General features: G+C 32.1%; 1 protein-coding gene across 1 annotated transcript; it reads right to left on the reverse strand.

Annotated features, from left to right (window-relative positions):
- Positions 1–11249: 11249 nt before the first annotated feature.
- Positions 11250–20971, reverse strand: LOC145328979 (Golgi-associated PDZ and coiled-coil motif-containing protein-like). Its single transcript, XM_080172969.1, has 14 exons — positions 20284–20971; positions 19092–19166; positions 18580–18652; positions 17729–17792; positions 17200–17251; positions 16411–16650; positions 15890–15930; positions 15035–15148; positions 14547–14676; positions 14028–14186; positions 13395–13517; positions 12533–12582; positions 12200–12266; positions 11250–11777 (listed from the first exon to the last, which is right to left on the reverse strand). The coding sequence occupies exons 1-14, from the start codon at positions 20308–20310 to the stop codon at positions 11298–11300; spliced, it is 1695 nt and encodes a 564-aa protein (XP_080029095.1). The 5' UTR covers positions 20311–20971; the 3' UTR covers positions 11250–11297.
- Between the last annotated feature and the right edge of the window lie 487 nt (positions 20972–21458).

Consider the following 21458-nt stretch of genomic DNA (forward strand, 5'->3'; position numbering starts at 1 on the left):
CAAAAGTTTCTATTAAAATCTCAAAATTTGATGACTTTTGAGCTGCATAACAAAAAGGTGTTAGGTTTAATAATTGAATTATAATATAAAATAATTTATAGATTAGCTGCTATCCAAATAACATTAATAAATACGTATTAATTGATCAACGCATATAGAAATAAATTTCGCAAAAATGAGTTTCAAAAGTACAAATATTTTTCATATTTCAAAAATGTAGAGAATTGTCGTTTACTATGTTTCATAACGATTAAACAGTTCTTTCATGCGAAAAAAATAACTATCCTACTTATAGTGACGTAAAGACCCTAATTATTGAAAGCTTCGCTTTTAAAGAGATGGAGAAAGAGAGAAGGGAGAGAGAAATATGTTGAGGTGGGTTTTTGCACAGTTCAATGTTCTCTTTGCGTCGACTAGATTGCAGCTTCACACAAAATTGCAGTTTGCAAAATTTTGCAATTTTCCCCGGGTTATTACCCGGGAGAGAATGGCGCCAAGGGGAGGTGGGTTTTTCGATTGGGGGGGGGGGGGGGAGGTTTTTGGAAAGGTCTGTAAATTGGGAATAGTTGTGTGACTCCGTCTAGAGACGGCACAGTTTTATAAAGGATTTTACTAACAATGCAAAAACGTTGTAAATAATCTTTTAAACAATAGTTTAGATTAATAATATTTATTTTTAATATACTTTTTATTTAAATATGTATCTATTGTTTTTTCTAAATTCGTATAAAATTTACAAAACTAAGATAAATGTTTTTTTAATTATGATTAAGGACCGGTTTTAAATCAGCGGACATTAATCGGACGAAGCCCAAAATACATAACTTTTGCACCACGTCGTCTTCCTGTGACATCATATTCTCCATCTCTTTTTCTATGGATTTTCTTTCCCACTTCTCCTCTCATCGCCCTTATTTTATGACGTCACAGGAAGACGACGTGGTGCAAAAGTTATGTATTTTGGGCTTTGTCAGTAATCGGATTCAGAACCATAATGGAAAGTTTATTATTCTCTTATTATTTTTTTTACAATTGCAAAATAGCAATTGAGCTAAGAGTTTTTTAGGTGATATGTGACTTTCTAGAAAAATTTTTTTTTCTTTTAACATTTTATAACAAACAGTGGTTTTGGTGAAATATTAGCATAAACTTTATTAAAATATTTCAACTTCATAATTTTGGCGATGGCAAAGTTTGCAAAAAAAATATAAAAATTTGCATCTAGGCCTGCGAATAGTAGTATTGGAAGAGGAGGGAGACAGAGAGTGAATTAAACAGAGAGAGAGAGAGAGAGAGAGAGAGAGAGAGAGAGAGAGAGAGAGAAGAGAGAGAGAGATTAGACAGAATCAAATATTTGGGTCAAAATTAGAAAGGGGAAAGAGGGGGGGGGGGAGGTGTACAACCACCAATTTGGGCAGTAAGGCAAGTTAAACTTTAAGAGGGAGCAAGAAGGTTTAATTTGCCTATTTCCCTCTTTCTCTCTGTTTCTCCTATATTTCCAAGGCAAAAATAATATACATAATGGTATAGACTGGTTGTCTGTCTCTGTCTGGGTGTTATGTAGATATATATGTACACAATTATATGGCCAGGATGGTTTTCAAAATTATCAAACAAAGAAAAATGTTTCTTCTTTACATGTAGGGCTGCAAATTTGCATAATCGGTCTTAATCTATACAATACTAGTTGCTTCGCCCCTAGCTTCTAGGGGAGGACAGTTAATTCAGGAAAATAGCCAAAAACAACCCTAAGACTTTGATAAAGCTTTCCTGAAAAGATAAGCCATTCGGACCTGCAATTATCGAGATCTTAAGTTTTAAAAAATCTTACTGCTTTATCTTAGAAACTAAACTAGGTGTCCTTTTATATAAAGTAGTAAGTTTTGTGTTTATTATACAGTGCAGTATCCTGCTAACCACTGAACCGCTTTAGTTCTTCATTGCAACGTAGGGAATCTTCACATGTGTTTTTAAGACAATTAAAAGTGGCCATGGTTGACAAATTATAGATATCAATTTATCGTTGAAATCTTTTGTCTAATATTTGAAAAAAAACATTATTATAAGACGGTAAGGTATTCTTTTCTGTCTATTAAGATCTCGATAACTACTAGGCCAGTTTTCTTTTTAAAGTAGCTTTAAAGAGCCTAAAGTTTTGGAGCATTTTCTATTTTTCTGTACTCTTCCTCAAATCTCTTTGATACAGAGTCATTAGAATCTAGAGGCGAAACACTAGTATCAAATATTGCAATATTCTAACAATGACATTATGATTTTGTTTTGCATAACAGCACCACCATACCCTATTATATAAAGTAGTAAAGATTTTTAATCTGTAGCTTCACATAGTTTATTTCCAAATTTAAGTCTTGGGATGATTTTAGGCTATATTTTGACCTTTCCTAACTCTTCAAGCATAGAGCCCCTAGGGGCGCAGTCACCAATAGGAAATAAAATAGGAAATACCAGAATAAAATTTTATTTTTTTCATGAAATTGGCCAAAATGTTTGGCACCTGAAAAGCCTATTATAAATTGTTGACCCCAAAGCATTGCACCTCACTGCAAATTAGACCTGTTCAAAAAATAATCATTCTATTTCTTTTAATAGTGCAGCTACTTTAGAAGGGCTTGTCCGTGCGTCAATCACTCTCTACTTAAAAGCATGTTAGATGCATGGTTCCCCCACCCCCATTCATTTTACTTTAATATCAATATTTTCTTTTTTTTCTGATTGTACAGTACATTTGCTATTCTATCGAGTTTTGAAAATATATATATTTTTTAAGGGTTTATTTCATACGATGTAAAAATAACAAAAAGATTTATTGAAACTAAATTTAATTCAACTGTTAGAAGCCTTATTTTATTACAAACTAGTTGATTTGCCCCTACCCTCTAGGGAAGAAAGTACGAGGTCAAGAGATAGCCTAAAACTACCTAAAGGCATTCAAAAAGATTCCTTGAAAGTGCAACCCATTCTGAACACCAATTTTCGTTATCGTTAGATTCAGACAACAAATTTTTACTTTATTATATTAGGTTCCAGGACAAACGCAGGAGTCCCAAACGTCGGAGTGGACAAACGCAGGAGTGTTAAATATTAATTTAATTAAGTATTTCTATACAGATTATGTTTGGTTAAGGTATAAATGTACAAATAAGCCTTCTGCAGAGGTTAGGCATTTTGAAGACCTTTAAGATGGTCTAAAATATGTTAGGTTAGGTTAAGTGTCCAGTCCTGCGTTTGTCCACTCCGACGTTTAGGATTCATGCGTTTGTCCTATGACCTTATATTATAGGATTTGCCCATATAATGAGTAGACTTGTATACAAACAGCCAGACAGAAATAAAGAGTAATATGGTTGTTTCACAAAGCAAATTTCTATCCAGTTTGGCTTCGAAACAAATCAATATAAGATATTTTTGAACCGGTTCTCGGCCATACTGAAAAAAACCCATGTATATCATCGTATTACAGACAATTTTCCACGAATGAAAAATTAGAAATCATAAGATTAATACCAGTTTTGTTAGCACGGGCCTTGGGCCCCTCATGGCTAACTAAACTAGTTTTAATCTTATAATTATCCATTTTAACAACCACAGAAAGCTGTCTATAATGCGATAATAGTTATTTCTCGTATCGTATTATAAACAGCTTTCCGCGTATATAGAATGTACATTTATAGCTAAAAAAACTAGTTTTAATCTTATGATTGTACATTTTTATATTCGTAGAAAGCTGAATATAATACGTGCTAGACATAGTTTTTTCGTATGGATGAGAACCGGTTCCTATCCACCGGATTCGAATGAATACGAGAATAGTTATTTCTCGCATCGTATTATAAACGGCTTTCCGCGGATATAGAATGTACAATTATGAGATTAAAACTAGTTTTTTTAGCCCCGAGGTGACGAAGTCACCGGCTAAAAAAACTAGTTTTAATCTAATGATTGTACATTTCTATATTCGTAGAAAACTGGATATAATACGATGCTAGACATAGTTTTTTCGTATGGATGAGAATCGGTTCCTATCCACTGGATTCGAATGAATACGAGAAAAACTATTATGAAATTTTTACACAATTGAATGGGTCTACTTTACAAATATAAACATACATTCAACTCTGAAGTTGAACTTAGGTGCACAAAATCCAGGAAAGGGATAGGTAAACTGAAGAGAAACTGTGTATAATGTGTCGCCAAAGTCAAAAACACCTCCTACCCCAAAAATAAAAAAGCTTAGACGTCCTTGTGTTAAATCTATGCTTTTGACTTTAAACGGCTGTGGTCTTCATTTGATAATCGCGTTGAACATGAACAGGCAAACAAAAATTAGAATCATGGAAAGAAAACGAAGTAGTGGGTTTCGTCGTATTCTCAGTAACTTTTGGTAGTATGTTATTTTAGGTTCGGTAAATGATAATGATTGCCCCACAGGGTTAGAGTCCCAAGCGGGGGCTAGAAATAGGCGAAAAGCTGCTATGGAAATACGACAAAATTAGCTACTTCGTTTTCTTTCCATGATCCAAATCCTCATTTTGACTGGGGGAAAAAAATTTCTTGAGATGCCTTATCCCTGAATTCTTACAACCATTTTCACCTGAACTCACTCAACATGTATAGAAATACATCTCCACACCACAGTCAATGAACTTAAAACTTTAAATTTGGGTTCAATCAGGGACATTAGGGGGTTAAGACAATAACTTTAATAATGATAAACAAAATTACCCTCATCTGTAGATTATAATCATTCGTGGAAAAGTATTGACGTGTCAACTAGTTGCAAGATCTAATAATTGTCCTCAAAAGTTTGAAGCCGACGAATAAGAGAGTGAGTTTGTAAAACTTTAGGTACAAGAATTATTTACAGTCCAATGTCCCATCCCTCTCTTTAATAGAGGGATAGCACAATAAATGAAAATTTAATCTTTAAATAAGTTTTTTTGCATGATTTTTTCACACTCCATCCATGGGTTCTGTAGGAAGGAAAGAATTGGGTAAAAAGGTTGTTTGCATTTGGTAAAGAAAGATAAATTTATCCTCCTCCCAATTTCTAAGTATATGATAGGAGGAAAATTGTCGTCAATTTAGGTCGCTAACATGTTTGCTATATATTGGTCAGTTCGTTCAAGGGGATGAGGGTAAAGAGGGTGAATCATTACTTTGTCCAGCTACAAATGTCACTTTATATGAAAACATGAAAATGCTGTGCAACATCCAAGTAATAATATATCGATTACACCATGTATTATTGAGTTACATGGGTTAGTCAATGAAAGGTCAATAAATTTTTCCCAAATTCTAATCATGAAATTCTGAATTTTTGTAGCTACTTATTTAGAGAGGAATTTAGATTAATTTTAGCACCTAAGTCATAAGATATTCATAAAACAAATGATTGCATAAAAAGATTAAAAGTAAATGGAAAATAATTTAATCTATTAAAAAGTATTTTTTAATTATTTGAGGAAGAATACACCGCTTTAAATATCATAAAAGGTCAAAAGTGAAGTAAACCTTTGATAAAAATAATAAGCTTTTTGTTTGTTTGAGTAAAAGATCTCTGAAACGACTGACGTCACTATAAAAAAAAACAATTGTAGTTGTATGTCAACGTAATTATGCTAAGTTTAGCAGGGATGCAGCGGCTACCCTGTCAAGCAATCTTAATTCAGGAAGCTGTAGATCTGTCCTTGTCTGGCCATTCTGTAATCAGGGACGGTAGGGATGTGTCAATCTACAACCTTTACTTCCCCTCATATCAAACAGTTATAAAAGGCAGAATTTCATACATTTGAAATCGCGGGGGGGGGGTATTAATTTATTATCCATTATTATTTCCCTGCTATTTAAGTCAAAATCGGAGGTCAATGCTCTCTTTCTTTTTCTTCCTTTTCTCTATTTTCCTCTTTCTCTCGGAGAATTTCTCCCCCCCCCCTCCCTCTCTCTTACTGTCTGCAATATCACATAAAATAGAATCTCTCAGAGGCTTAATTTCTTTTCTTGGGTTATTTTTATCAAAGGTTTAAAACTTGAGACTGGTTCGAATCTCGGCATAAGACTGCGTCGCAAACAAAAACACAACATAGTAGACATTAAAAATGGTTTCTACTGCTGATTTGTCAGCAAATTCGATAATAAGATTAATGCTTTGACCCATAAAAAGGCACAACGTGTCATACAAGTTTAGAATGTTAAATCAATGGGTTGATTGTCTGTGGGATGTTAAGCCATTTGGACCAGATAAACAAAAATATGACCCGTCCTCTAGAGGTTATCCAATATATAAACACTGGCGGTTTCGCCCCTAACCTCTAGGGGCTTTTTCCACAAGAAAATAGCTTAAAACCACCACATGACCAATAATTGTATACCCTGAAGAGTAGAATCCGATCGGTTCAGTGGTTACCGAGATCTTAAGGGACAGACAACAGACAGACATCGTTCTACTTTGTATTATAGATTAAAAATCTCTTATGTCAATTATCTAAGCTAAGCATTAGAATCAGCGACAGGCCCAACAGAATGACTTTTAAAGCAGCTACGCTATGAACATTAAGCTATTTTAGGGAGTGCGAACAACCCCATGACAAAAATTCAGGGGATATTAGACCACCCAAAGTTTTTTTAAAAATGATTTTCCATTCGTTGACCTAAAAACTTTGGGTACTTTTATCAAGTCTTAATTGGTTAGGTAGTTAACAACCAATTATTATAATCTAAAAAAAGGGGTTATTTGAATTATTACTATCGGAGAGTTACTGATACATCAATTCATCGTCCATTGTCTTATCCCTTAAGATCCCTGCTGGGGATATAAGGAAAATAATAATGTAACTTTGTGCTGTAACGCAAATATTGAGTCGTCGCAAAAAAAAACAATAAAATATTTGTAGAGAAATTGAGACTGAAAACTCAAGGATAATCCTTTTACTAACAGGAAGGGCGGGGATAATGGACTTAAAATTACACTTTTGTCCAAAGTTAACGTTATTCTGTTCGCATAGATCTTGTAAATTGCAGGAACAATTATGTTTAACAGGTTCTCGGCTATTTTTGTGAGGGATAAGGGTTAAACAAGTAAAAATAGCAAAAAAATTAGGAGGGATGTGCGAAATAATATTTGAAGAAGAGGTAATACAATTGCCCCAAACATGCGCATTAAACTACCATTCACAGTTATATCTTTAAGCAAAGGTTATGCTTTTAGGTGGTTGTTGAATCCTTAACATGTTTAAGGCTATTTTTTAGTAGGCAACACCAGTGAAAACCAAAAAAAAAACTTCGAATATTTTAAGAGACTATTACCATAAATTAACACTAGACCTCAGGGACAAGGCAATAGCAACAAAAAAACTATCAGCTCTTTCCATTCGCTTTTGATACCCAATTTATATTCCAAGTTAAACTTTTATGTGAGGCTTGTTTTGGTTAGGTTAATTATGGTATACATTAAAAAGTCAGACAGGTATGTTTATTATTTTTCACTAATCGTCTTGAGATATTTTATCAAAATGAACAAGAAGCCTTTGTGCAACAAAATAAAAATATTTGGTCTTTATTATAATCATTTTTGACTACCTAATTCAAAAGTTTGATAGTTGAAATAAGTATTTTATTTCAGTTGTCCTATTCCATGTTCCCCTGTCTCCCACACATTCAAACATTAGTTTTGATTAAGGAAAAACTGGTGTAATACCAGGGATCCACATCCGACAATTTTTTTGACGGATTTAGAATCTAAAAAGATTATTAACTACTAAAAGCAATGGATTTATTATTGCTTGGATCTTACACCTGATTTTCATGTATTCTAATTATATAGTGAAACTTTAAAGATGGCTAAAATAACGACCCTCCTACTGGATGAACAAACTTACCAATAAATGATGTCAATGTTAGCAACCCTATCAATTTTTCCCCTATCATAATATCCACTTAAACTCTATATCCATTCTATAGGCGTATTTAGCATTAAATATTTCAGAAAACAAGGATGAAGCATCAATTATAGCGAAGCTGATCAAAAAGGCCAAGGATATTAAAATTATTTTGGTTGTAAGGGAGGGTGAGAGAGAGGGTAGTCAATTATATAAAAGGTACAGGATCTCTGTGCAACTGTCTTTACCAAGGAATCACGCTAACCACTGAACCGATGCCATTCTCCTTTACAGTGTAGCTTCTCAAAACCTGGAAGGTTTAGAGCTACTTTGAAAAAGGGTACAACCACCCCCTCCCACAAAAAGGTGTGTAGCCGCTAATAGAACCATTTATAAAAAAAAAGGATAGCTACATAATAAAAGTCTAAAAAAAACTCAATAAAAATTGCCAATTTCTTAGGATTGCTCATTTTTGGAGACGAAAAATGTGCGAATTCGGATGGCAATCCTTGGTTACTGCAGAATACTTAAGTAAAGTTGCGACATAATAATTAACTAAATTTTACAAACTAAAAAGTTTAAAATTTAAACAAGGATGTTTACATTTCATAGCAACTTATCTTTTAGAAGAATTTGATAGTTTCTGCCACTTTTGTCGATCATAATTATTGATGGAAAAGTTTGGACAAGATTTTTAAAAAGTCTGAAGTATTTGGGCTAAAGACAAAAGAACGTTTTTTTAAAAAAAATTAATCTGCAGATATAATTTACTAAATAATGTCCTAGTGAATAAAAAATAGTAAAATGAAAATTTAACTCTTTATTTTAACTATAAAAACACGCTAATCACTGAATATTAAAACAACATATTTATAACTTGAATCAAAATACAAGTATCACATATAGTTCACAATGGGTGGGAATCATAAAATTAAATAGGTATACCTATCTCAATAAATATACAAAGTCTAGATGATCAATTCCTTCATTTGGTCAATATGGAAACTGTATGAACAACCCGGCGTTATCATTGGAAAGAAAAATACAAATTTTGCTTTATAATGTCATATGTGACTAAATATGAACAAAATTTCCTTTTTAAGTTTGACGGATTTTGTGTCTGATGGACGTTCTCATGGCTATTTTCTTAACTCCGACATTTTAAGAGTATAACTACCTTTCTTTTATATGATTCGACCCTATATTTACAGCATAATTAATAAATAGTAAATACAGATACATCTCGGCTCAAAATCAAATAAAATTCCACTAAATAAAAACCGGTTTTGAATCATAATGAAGAACATACCCAGATAGGTTTTAAGAAATTGCCCAGGAAAAAAGGATAGATCCCCTGTTGTTTACATTTAATAATCTTATTTTTTATCTCAGTATTCAGCAAAGGTTGATTTTTTAAAGAGATAACGGTTTATTAGGTTAGGTTTAGTTTAAAAGAACAACCTACAAGGATATCAGAGGTTAAGAAACCGCAAGGGTTCGAAACTTTTGTTTAAAAGATTATTTATCCACCAAAAAAACTCATTAAACAAATTACCAGTCAATACTCAACAGGCCAAAGTATTTAATTTTTCTTATGTATGTTATTTTCTGCTATAAAACAAGTTTTATACTAAAAGCAGAGGTATATATTCTGCAAAATTGACCCTGCTAAGAGGGGGGTAAAAATAAAAAAAATATGTTGTTGCTTCCTTGCTTGAAAAAAACAAGGAGGGGAAAAAAAATAAAAATTGCAGCAGGGGAAAAAATTAATCTTGTGCAGAATATATATACACCCCTCACCAAAAGAATAGAAAAATAAACAACCCCCTCACAATAAATAAAAATTAAATTTTGGCAATCTTAATATTTGGCAAAGAATAGTTATTTCTCGTATCGTATTATAAACGGCTTTCCGCGGATATAGAATGTACAATTATAAGATTAAAACTAGTTTTTTTAGCCCCGTGGTGCCGGGGGCACCGGCTAAAAAAACTGGTTTTAGTCTTATGATTGTACATTTCTATATTCGTAGAAAACTGGATATAATACAATGCTAGACATAGTTTTTTCGTATGGATGAGAACCGGTTCCTATCCACCGGATTCAAATGAATACGAGAAAAATTAAAAAATTGATTTAAAATGCCTATTTTATTAATCCCCCAAAGAAATAAATATACAAAGAGGGTCATTTTATTTTGTGTAATTCCGTAAAGTTCAGTGTTGGGTATTCAAATGCTCTTATTAAGTCAAACTGTACTTAATTGTGGACCATTTCCTATACATTTGGTTATAATTAAGAATACTTTGACTTAATAAGAGCATTTGACTACAACCTAACTTTATAAGGGACATTTAACCTAAAGAAAACCAGTCTGTCTACAACTTTCTATTTAAAAAGTACTGTTTTTTTAAACTGGGAGAATAGTTAAAATCACATGTTCTTAAATACAAGATAAAATTAAGTAATATGACAAGTTAAAATTCACTAAATAAAACATTCTACATAAAATAAAAATAAAATCAGAAAAACAAACGGCAAACAAAAAAAGTACTTGCATTTTTAAAAGCGAAGCTCTTCTATAATTAGGGTCGGTCCGTACGTACGTCCGTCCGTGATAGTTAGCTTTTATTGGTTAATTTAGGCATGTTAAAATTGTCCTATCGATTTCAAACTTTGCATGGTGATTCCAGTAGTAGCTAGGTACGACTTAGAAAGCGTAGCAATTCTATAATCGTTACCAGAATGTCCGTACGTCCATTTTAAACATGTTGATTTTTGTACTTTTTTAATGACATTTTTTATGTGATAAAATCATCTGATCGATCTGATTTTTTGATTACTGATTCCTATTACAATAAGGTACAATATTATGAGCGAAGCATCTCTATAATCAAGTATTAAAAATGTCAGTATGTCCTTAAACAGAATTCTGTATTTAACAAGTTTTGCAACAAATTTACGTGTAATTTTGTCAAACCTTTTATTTTCATGTTTTGTATATTCAGTTCTGACACTCAACAAAAGTTATATCGTCTGTCATATCGTTTCAGAGCTTCGCTTTTATGGATGTTGTCATCCTTGTTTTGTACAATTTAATACCTAGGCAATACAAAATAAAATATATGATATTAAATTTTTAATACGTATAATATTATGATTAAAAACAAAAATAACTCATATATACAAATAAAACTAATAACTAAAAACTACCTAGTTAGCAATGGAATGGAAAGAAGAGAAATAAAAGCAACAAATTTAAGCATTTCCACATTGGAAATTTTAATGAAAAAGGTTCGAAACAATTTTAAGTAAACTTTGCTTCAGAAAGCAGCAGAAAACTTCCGTTTTGTAAAAAAAAAAAAAAATAAATAAGCTATTTTTTACACAGACTGGCAAAATTCAAAGATGCGCAATAGATCCATCCTCAACACAGAGATCAACTCCATTCTTGACAACATCAGCAATCACATCACTGACATGAGTAGTAGTAGTGCCAACAATATTTGTACCAACAGGAGGATCCGTACATTTTCTTTCAATCAATTGCGCATTTTCTTTGGAAGGTTCTCCGTTCAGTTGCTTGATAGAAGCTGCTTTGGACATTTGGCCACTATTTTTCTTGTGCACAGGCGACATTGCCAATGGATTTAGATCAACTTTAGTGCTTGTTGTAGAAGCAGTGACAGCATCTACTTTAGCTTTGTTGCTTTGAATATTAACAGCTTTGCCGGGATGTTTGACAGGTGTGGTGTTGTTTGGCTTTTTATTGCTGTCCGTTTGGCGGCTGCCATGGCCGCCAATTTGGTGGTCAGGATCGAATATTCTATAGAATCTAAAGTTCAGGTTGGAGGGATCATCTTCACAAACATTCTCAGATGCCTAAAAAATGATTTTGAACAAGATAAGTTGTCTTAAAATGCCATGGTTGGCAAAAATCCAGGTTTTTCTAGAATAGTCCGGTTAAATTCTACTGGTTTATTTATGTACATCTTGATTTCTTTCTATTTTTTTTCAAATAAAAATGTTGCTTTCTCTAAATACGAGTATTTATTGTTGTAAATTCTAATGTTTTTATACTGTGCGTACTGGCGTTTCAAGAAAAAATAATAATTTAGAACCTTTTAGGAGGCGAACACTGCATTTTTTTAAGGTGGACTTTTGCTATGGATTTTTTTTAGTGGTTAATATTCTGCTACTTAGGTATAGCCTCAAAGATTTAAAATCCGATTAAAAACTTTTAACAGTTCACAACTTTGAAAGCGACTTTGTATTTATTTGTCCTTGTTAGAAACATATCTTACCATAAGTTGGAAAGAAATCGGTCCTCGCAATGAAGATAGAAACTGAACAGCTTCGTCATGATTTACACTGAATTAGAGAAAAAATTGATAATTTTTTGCAAACTAACTTTGATTGACGATTATTTATTAATCAAAAGCGAAAAAAAAATCATTTAAGTTACATATAAATTCTCTATACGATACATAATTTTTCAGTATGGTTCAAAACCGGTTTTAATCCATCCGAAATTAATCAGATTAAGTGAGATCAATACTGAAATAGTTATTTATCGCATTGTATTATATCAAATCATTGGATATCAAAAATATGAAAGCCAGGCAATAAAAATTTACCTAGAAAAGTCTTGATCATTGACACTCAAAATTATATCACCAGCTTGTATCTAAAGTACACAATATTTCATTTATAAATAGATTTATAGGTGCAAGATGAGGGAGGGGGGGGGGGGGTTATTTACTAGGTAAGTAACCAACTTTCAAATTTTTAAAATATAATCGAATGTGAGCCCACCCCCCTTTAAATTTACTGCATTTTAACCTCCCCCCCACAAGTTAAATTATATCCAATATTGAGATTTTTTACAGCAGAGTTTAGAAAACTTACCTTATCTGATCTGTAAACAGCAGCAGAGTTTGAAAAACTTACCTTATCTGATCTGTAAACAGCAGCAGAGTTTGGAAAACTTACCTTATCTGATCTGTAAACAGCAGCAGAGTTTGGAAAACTTACCTTACCTGATCTGTAAGTAAGAGTTTGGAAAACTTACCTTAACTGATCTGTAAACAGCAGCAGAGTTTGGAAAACTTACCTTACCTGATCTGTAAGTAAGAGTTTGGAAAACTTACCTTTTCTGATCTGTAAACAGCAGAGTTTGAAAAACTTACCTTATCTGATCTGTAGACAGCAGAGTTTGGAAAACTTACCTTATCTGATCTGTAAACAGCAGTTTAGAAAACTTACCTTACCAGATCTGTAAACAGCAGAGTTTGGAAAACTTACTTTACCTGATCTGTAGACAGCAGAGTTTGGAAAACTTACCTTACCTGATCTGTAAGTAAGAGTTTGAAAAACTTACTTTTTCTGATCTGTAAACAGCAGGTTTGGATAACTTACCTTATCTGATCTGAAGAGAGCTGAGTTTAGAAAACTTACCTTATCTGTTCTATAAACAGAAGCAGAGTTTGGAAAACTTACCTTATCTGATCTGTAAACAGCAGAGTTTGGAAAAACTTCAGAAATGATGATGGGAAGATTATGCTCTTTGCCACCAATGATGGCCATACCAAGGTCATCCGCTGGGTTTTTCAGAACATTAACCTATACAAAATATATAATAATAATAACATATAATTATGCCAATAAGTAGCGCAGTAAAAGTACAAAATATATTAATTTCTGAATCTTGTTAAATACATTTTTTTTCTTCATATTTTACATTTCTATAAGGTGGGGGACGAATTAGCCAACAAAAGTTTTGGAAATATTTTAGATCTCAACAATAATCACCAAAAAAAATACTTTCTAATAAGAATCCTCCCCCCCCCCCCCCGTGACAAAAAGAATGCGTCTTTGTCTTTTAATGAAGCTACTTTTTTATCATGGAATGTGCGCAAAATTGTTAAAACGTCACTCGTCCAGAAATCAAACTAATTCATCATTCTTGTTTATTAAACCAAGATCTTGCATTTAAAAACACTGATTAACTGAAAATAAATAATAGATAGGTATTAATGGCATCGTATTATAGACAGCTTTCCGCGGATATTAATATGATAAATACATTGAAACCAGTTTTGTTAGACCCAATTATTTTTTTTGCAATCTAACCTGTTTCCCTTTGGAGTATCCATATTCTTGTTCTAGCTCATGATCATAACTATCAACCTCAGTTCTCTTTTCTCCAGAAAGATTGACAGGAGCAATGGGTTTGGAGGGACTAGCCTTGGATTCTTCACAACTACTTTCTATACGTTTGGACCTCAATTCCTAAAAATTTACATCTAACATCCAAGAAAAAGGATAATTGTACCTAATAAATGACTAAATATAACAAAAAATACTCTTGTTTAATTTGACAAAATATAAATCAGCTCTTTGCCGAAAAATAATTCCAAACCTTAAAATAGTGTTTCAGACAAATAAAGACAAAGGCAATTTTTTGGAAATCACTGTTTTGGAGGTCTACAGGACCATCAAGGGACGTGAAAGGCTTTAAATTTTTTGGTGAAAAAATGAAAAACTAAAGGCCTTTTTATTAAAAAAGAGCATAATAAAGATCTAAACTTATGGGTTCACTTTCCTAGAGAGTCAAACTTTTCACCTATTGTTCCTAAAACCAGTCAGTACCTGTTTAGATTTACAAATTTGAGCAATAGTTTTGGACCTCTGTAGGCACATTTCTGCCTCTATCTGTGTCCACAACCTTTCCTTTACTTCTGGAGGCGTGCCAGAAGTCAGGATCTGGATCTGTTGGATCCTGCAAATACAAACAAGATGATACTTTATAAAAACTTCTGTCTGTCATCTTTTTCATCATCAGGGATCTTTAAGAGAAAAGACAATAAACATAGATAATTATCACAAGACAAAATTACCTACCTCTTCTGTAGATTGGTGAAAAAGTTTAGGCACTGCTAGTTTGAACCAACCAATCAAAACTTACTAAAAATCTCAAAATTTTTAAGCCTCCCTCCCAAGACATTACAGAGAGCCATAAAAAAGCATCAAGGGGTCAAAAATAAGACTTCCATATAAAGGTCATGAAACAAAAGGGTTGTTTGTCTGTAAAGCTAAACTTTGCGTCAATCTACCTATCCATGTAACCCCGTCCTTACCTGCCAGCCAGTTCTTTGTCCAGGTAAACATTATCCAGCCTAGCTCCGACCAATTCCGACTCCAAGTCCAGAATTTCCAGCTTCAGATCCTCATTCTCTACCCGTAAGTCTTGCCTGATATAAAGTAAATGGCGTTGCTACAAAAGATCTAATTACATACCTAAGGTCTAACTTACAAAAGGTCTAATGCTACAAAAGATCTTATGTCTGAGATAAAATCAATGGCGTTGCTACTAAAGATCTAACTACAATAGGTGGTATTGTTAGAAAAGGTTTAATGCTATAAAAGTCTAATGTTACAAAAGGTCTAACTAATGCTAAAAAAGGTCTAATGTTTCAAAAGATCTAATGTTACAATTTACAAAAAATCAAAGGTAACAATTTACAAAGTATCTAATGTTACAATTTACAAAAGATCTAAGGCTATGAAAGATCTATATTATTCTAAATTAGATCTTCAGTACCAACGCAAAAAAAATAACACTATAGATGGAATAATTTTGCAATTTATAGTTTTCTATTGAATTTTTTAGATGGTTATATCCATTACCTCAAGAGGCATCAAATAAATATGTAGATTGTTTGATGTATATTTATTGAAAAAATAACAGGTAGTAGATTTAGGTACCAAGAGCCTTTGTAGAAATAAGGAAGGTGGATGAGCCCCTTCAACATTAATTTTTTGTTAGAAAAAATTATATTTATTATTTTTTATTGGATATTTAATTATGGGACAGACGATAATCGTTTTAGCTTTCAATAAGGACAAGCATTTTGTAAAATATAATGTAAATTTTTAAAACATATTAGGTGTTCTTAACCAAGGTTGGTTTTTGAAAAATAAGAAATACTTACATTATTAAGGATTCACTCTCTAACTGAACATCTAAGTTTTCCTAAAAAATGTAGATATTTTTATCAGGCATAGAAAATAGGAAAAAAATCAGTTTGTCTCCGATTCTCATATCCCCAAACCCCTAATATTCTGAAAAGCACTTTATAAACAAAGATGAAGGGGGTGGGGAAGATGTTTTAGGTAAACGAATAAACTAAAACAAAAAGATCTAGCAATAGGTAGGTAAACTATTTAATTTAGTTATACAATTTTTACAAAGTTCATTTTTGCGGGAGATAGATGGGCTAATTTTGGTTTGACGAATTGGATTATTATGATAACACACAAAAAAAAACCTTCTGTACATTTAAATAAGTGGTTGAAACGTATTGACACATAACTAAATAAATCAAACTACCAAAATTCACTAAAGTCCTCAAAGTTATTAAGCCAACGAAAATGAAAATGTTATTATAAAACTTTGGGGACTAGTTGTTCCCTCTCTCTCTCTAATTTTAGCCCACTTAAAAACTGTACCTACCTCAATTTGTTTACTAAAGCTAGAAGCTTCTTTATTTATAGAACTATCATCTTCCACAACCTTGTTCACTTCTCCAACAGCCTCAAGTTTATCATCTTTCCTGGGGGAGGAGGGTGTGGACAGACTCCCTGTCCCTCCCTCGTCACGGAGTGGCTTTACCTCGCCCCCCTCTCCATCCCTGGTGTGTTTAAACTTGTGATTTTCTGCCAATGCGTTTACTAGCGAGTGAGTGATGTAGGCCTGAGAAAAATAAAATGTTAATTAATAACAAACGGAACAACGAACGAACGGATGGACTAAACACAACTCATACTGACAACCGGACAAGTTTTGTAAACACCCAGGTCATTATAATCAATAAGACAATGGACGATAAATTCATGTGTACACCCCCAAATAAAATAATAGTTATTTCTTTCATCGTATTATAAATCGCTTTCTGCGGATATAGAATGTACAATTATTAGATTAAAACCAGTTTTTTTAGCCCCGAGGTGCCGAAGGCAAGGGCTAAAAAACTGGTTTTAATCTTATGATTGTATATTTCTATATTCGTAGAAAGCTGGATATAATACGATGCTAGACATAGTTTTTTCGTATGGATGAGAACCGGTTCCTATCTACCGGATTCGAATGAATACGAGAAAAAAATATCTTTTCTGAAAAAGTTTGGACTTGAAAATGGTGTAGGTATAATATAAAACACAAAGACCAATCTTACCTAGAGATCTTAAAGCCAATAAAGAAATGCACAACAGCTTTTTCTATAAAATAAAAGAGCTTAGGTACCTTTTCGTGGACAAGTTTCTGCTGAGTTCTTTCATATTGCACTAATTCTTCCCTAAAATTTGGAACATTTTTGTTTAACATATTTTTTTTTTAAATCTAGGTACCTACTATTTTTTTTGTTTTAACACGGGTTTTAAAACAGATAGTCAGACAAACAACACTAAATTATATAACAAGAAATGAAATCAATTTTTATACCTAATCAATCCCCAAAAATCACGTAAAAAAAGCAGAAATCGCCAAATATTCTTTCGAATGTGAAATCAAAACATTCATAAACTGGATCCTAATCCTCCTTAGATTCATTATTTAAAAACACAATTCACAAAGAAAATTTACAATTTTTTTTTAAAGTGTAAAAAATATCTACCTAGGTAACGTGTTTGAAATATTGAACGTCTTCTCGTAATGATTACAGAGTAAGATCTGTAAGATCGTAGAAAACGCTATTTTATTAAACACCTTAAAAAAAATTTTAACGCTCTTGCGGTCAAGTTATTAAGTTTATAAAAAAAATGTTAATACTTGCCTTAGATGAAGTAGCTGCGCCTCTAGCTTTGCATTGTTTTGGAATATAACTGTTGCCTTGTGTACTAAACATTTTTTTTAAATTCAACAATCCTAGTAATTACTTAGATACCTACTACATTTCTTATTGATAACCAGCAATGCGACAATAGATATTTTATTACTTGGATGTTACACCAGATTTTCATGTACTCTAATAAAGTTAAACTCGCAGTGGGCTAAAATAATGATACCACATCCACCCCCCTTACTCCATGGGCCCATACCCTCCTCTCCTGCTGAAAGAACGAACTGACCAATAAATGAATTCTATATCAGCAATCTGAATTGACGACAATTTTTCCCTGTCACAATAACCATGTAGGTATATATATTTTATTAACGCAATCACCAATTTCCGAAGAGGTGATAAGTTTGAATCGTTTAAAATTCTGTGGGACAACATACCTAGTTTAAGCAACATGTGAGAAATCTTGTGGATCATAGGTAGAGGTTACATCCTCAATGATGATTGAACATAATTACCCCGTCAGTAGATTAAAAATATTGATTAAATCGTTTGGACAAAGCTTGTTGGAACCAACAAATCAAGATATACCCAACCTAAGTCTAGAAATGAGAGAAAGTGTTTATTGATAAAATTTTAAGTTCCTTTATAATTTACATCTCCCTTGGATATAACGTAAAAATAGGTATGGAAACACCTCAATACCATTTTCAGTTAGGACTTCTAGACAAAGGTTATCTATTAAAAGCAGAAAGTACCCATAGAGTTATTATGGTTTAGAGATAAATCATACATTTTGTCAGAAACTTGTATTTGAAATAGGTAATCTAAAATTGTTGAATTTCCTAATTGAGAGAAACATGATGCTAGTGAAGACGCATGTTTTCTACACAGTTGACCTATCTGTATGTCTTCATCCTTAAATATACAATTATATGATAATAGTAGCGATACTACCTTTATAGGCCTCACTGTCAATTTGTTGGGTAGTCTATAATACCAAAAATATTAGAAAAATCAAATACAAATCTATTTACAACTTTGCTTTTATAATAGACATGAGACCTAAAAAATCTACCATACAGTTATTTTAGAACAACATTTGTATTCTATAATCAAGGGGTAGTTGCATTTAAAATTAAATTAGTAATCCAAGTATATTTTCCTATTACTATGACATCATTTACAAGTATAAAGTATATAAATAAAAGAATTTGAGTTTTTGCCATGTAGTTTTAAAACATCAAGAATTAAAAAAGAAAACAAAGTCTTAAAACATTCAAAAAAATTTACTTTGCGTATAACCGAAAACCTGTCACATTTTTAAAAAAATTCCTCAAATGACAGTACGACCTACCTCATCAATAGCGTTGAACAAAAGATCTAGGTCTACCCAAGACTTATCAAACTGGTTCTCAAGCACATCAACCCACTAACAAAAACAAAAATATAATTTTTATTGTGATAACTATGAGTGGAGAATGAGATGGTATACATCCAGATAATAGTTTTGTTTTCTTCTTCTGATTTCAGAACTTTTTTTATGGGATGAGATTGAAGGGGGGGGGTTTTTAATGCAACCATCTCGTAATCAATGTATAAATGGCACTCAGAATTCGAATTTCGATATAAAATTTTGCATGAGTAATCCTTGGTAGGTCTATTTTCCCTAAATCAAACAAAAAGTTGGAAAAGTAACGGCTAACGGCTGGCAGCTCAGCCGCTTAGTAATTTTTTGGCTTTTTTCTATGGAAATAAATCACGAAACCTCTCTCCACATAATGCTCTTTTCCGATCCAAAAAGTTTTTAAACGATTCTAGCCGGTAGTTGCTGGTACTAGAAATCTAAAAAAATATTTTTTGTATCATTTCACATGATTTAAAGCAAAAATATGTTTTAAAATGTTGATTTCTATGTAATTTTTGACAGATTTGCCATAAAAATAGCTTAAGAACGGCTAAACGGCTGAGCCGTTAGCTGTTACTTTTTCAAGTTTTTGTTCGATTTAGGGAAAATAGACCTACCAAGGATTACTCATGCAAAATTTCAGATCGAAATTCGAATTCTAAGTGCCATTTATACATTGATTACGAGATGGTTGCATTAAACCCCCCCCCCCCCCCCTTATATATAGTAGGTAAAGTTTTTTTGTCTGCTTCTTAATGTCCCCCAATGAACCAGTAGAGTTTTCCATTTTATTTAGGGAAGCCTCTCATAGTTCAAAGGTTATTTTTTTTGGCTATTTCCTATCTTTTTCCTTCTTCAAATTTCAAGCCTCTAGAGCTAGGGGCGTCGGTATTAATGTATATTTGGTATGTATCGGGAATGAAAGTTGATACACATCCACAATATAACCTTATTATTCTTATGATATACATCGGATTCAAGTGTCTTATAGCATTTTTTTCAATATTGTAACTTGGTATCTTAACTGATAGTTCTACAATTTTCAGGAAAATGGACTTATACAATGACGGAAGATTTGATAAAATAGGTAAACAACTACTCTATAACTAGTATCTGCACGTTGAATTGCACGCTTACATACCTTTAGGCAGGCCGTTGCAGCCGTCATTATTCCTTATACATATAATTTCTGAAATATAGAACAGTTTTTTTATGTTAATAAACTTATATTATAACTTTTCTTACATTTTTAATACTCTAATCCTTAGAAATATTATCTGACATTTTTACAAAATTACAAAAGTAGTTTACAAGACGATAACGCCCCTATGGAACCTAACAACAAATATATTACAAGAATAAAACATACCTAAGAATTTATAAATCACTTATTTATATTTACGAAGAATGAATAACAGAGCAACTTAACTTCTATCAAAATTAAGTTATAATAAGGCCTAAAAGGTTAATCTAATAATAATCATATTTATGAACTATGCAGGATTTTATGGGGTAAGACAATGGATTACAAATTGATAACAACCCTATTGAAGATAAGTAACACTTCTGTAATTTTAAATTATTGGTTGAAAAGTTTTGACTCTGCTAGTTGAAAAGACCAATCCAGATCTAATAAAAGTACCCAGAGTTTTTATATAAAACTATAGGTACCAGTATAATTTATAGTCCAATGTCCCCTCTCTCCCTGGTAATAATTGTACTGTGTAGTGTAAAAGTACATAATAAGTAGCACAGATTATATTTTAAACAAAAAAATCAAATTAAGTACTTTAGATAGAGAACATGAAAAATTAACTATCATAAACCGGGTTTGTTGTAAAATCTAAATAAAACTATTTTAAAAATGTAAGTATATTTCCTAGCTGCAAAATTTAATTATAAAAATAGGGATAATTCAACTAAAGAATATTTTTTGCCAGTTAAGATTATCATCATTAAGACAAATGTGTTATTTTTCTGCATCTTTATGGACAAGTAAATGATGTAATAATAAAGCACTGCTTCAATATTTTAAAATAACTAAAATTATTGACTGTCAGAATATCAGGCAAAATGATTTTTCTCTAGATGCTATACCCCCATAGTTAATATCTATTTAGATTTAGTCTATTAGTAGATTAATGAGGTATTTCTTTTTACAGATTTTTGCATAAAATTATTAGGTATGTTTAAAAAAATAGATTCATAATTTTCACTTAAAGTAAATGCATAACAAAAACAAAATAATTATAAAAATCCTAGTTTGGTTAATGAACATTAGTTGGTATCATTTAAGATTTATAAAAATAACGTAGC

Source organism: Acartia tonsa, chromosome 9, assembly GCF_053477335.1.
Source record: "Acartia tonsa isolate MP-2025a chromosome 9, ASM5347733v1, whole genome shotgun sequence".
In the NCBI taxonomy this organism is placed as follows: Eukaryota; Metazoa; Arthropoda; class Copepoda; order Calanoida; family Acartiidae; genus Acartia; species Acartia tonsa.

Coding starts and splice junctions, on each gene's coding strand:
- LOC145328979 (XM_080172969.1), bottom strand. CDS start 20,310: ATGACGGCTGCAACGGCCTGCCTAAAG. Junction 19,167..20,283: donor CTGCAACGGCCTGCCTAAAG/GTATGTAAGCGT, acceptor TGTTTTTGTTAG/TGGGTTGATGTGCTTGAGAA. Junction 17,793..18,579: donor ATCATGTTTCTCTCAATTAG/GAAATTCAACAA, acceptor AAAAATGTTTAG/TACACAAGGCAACAGTTATA.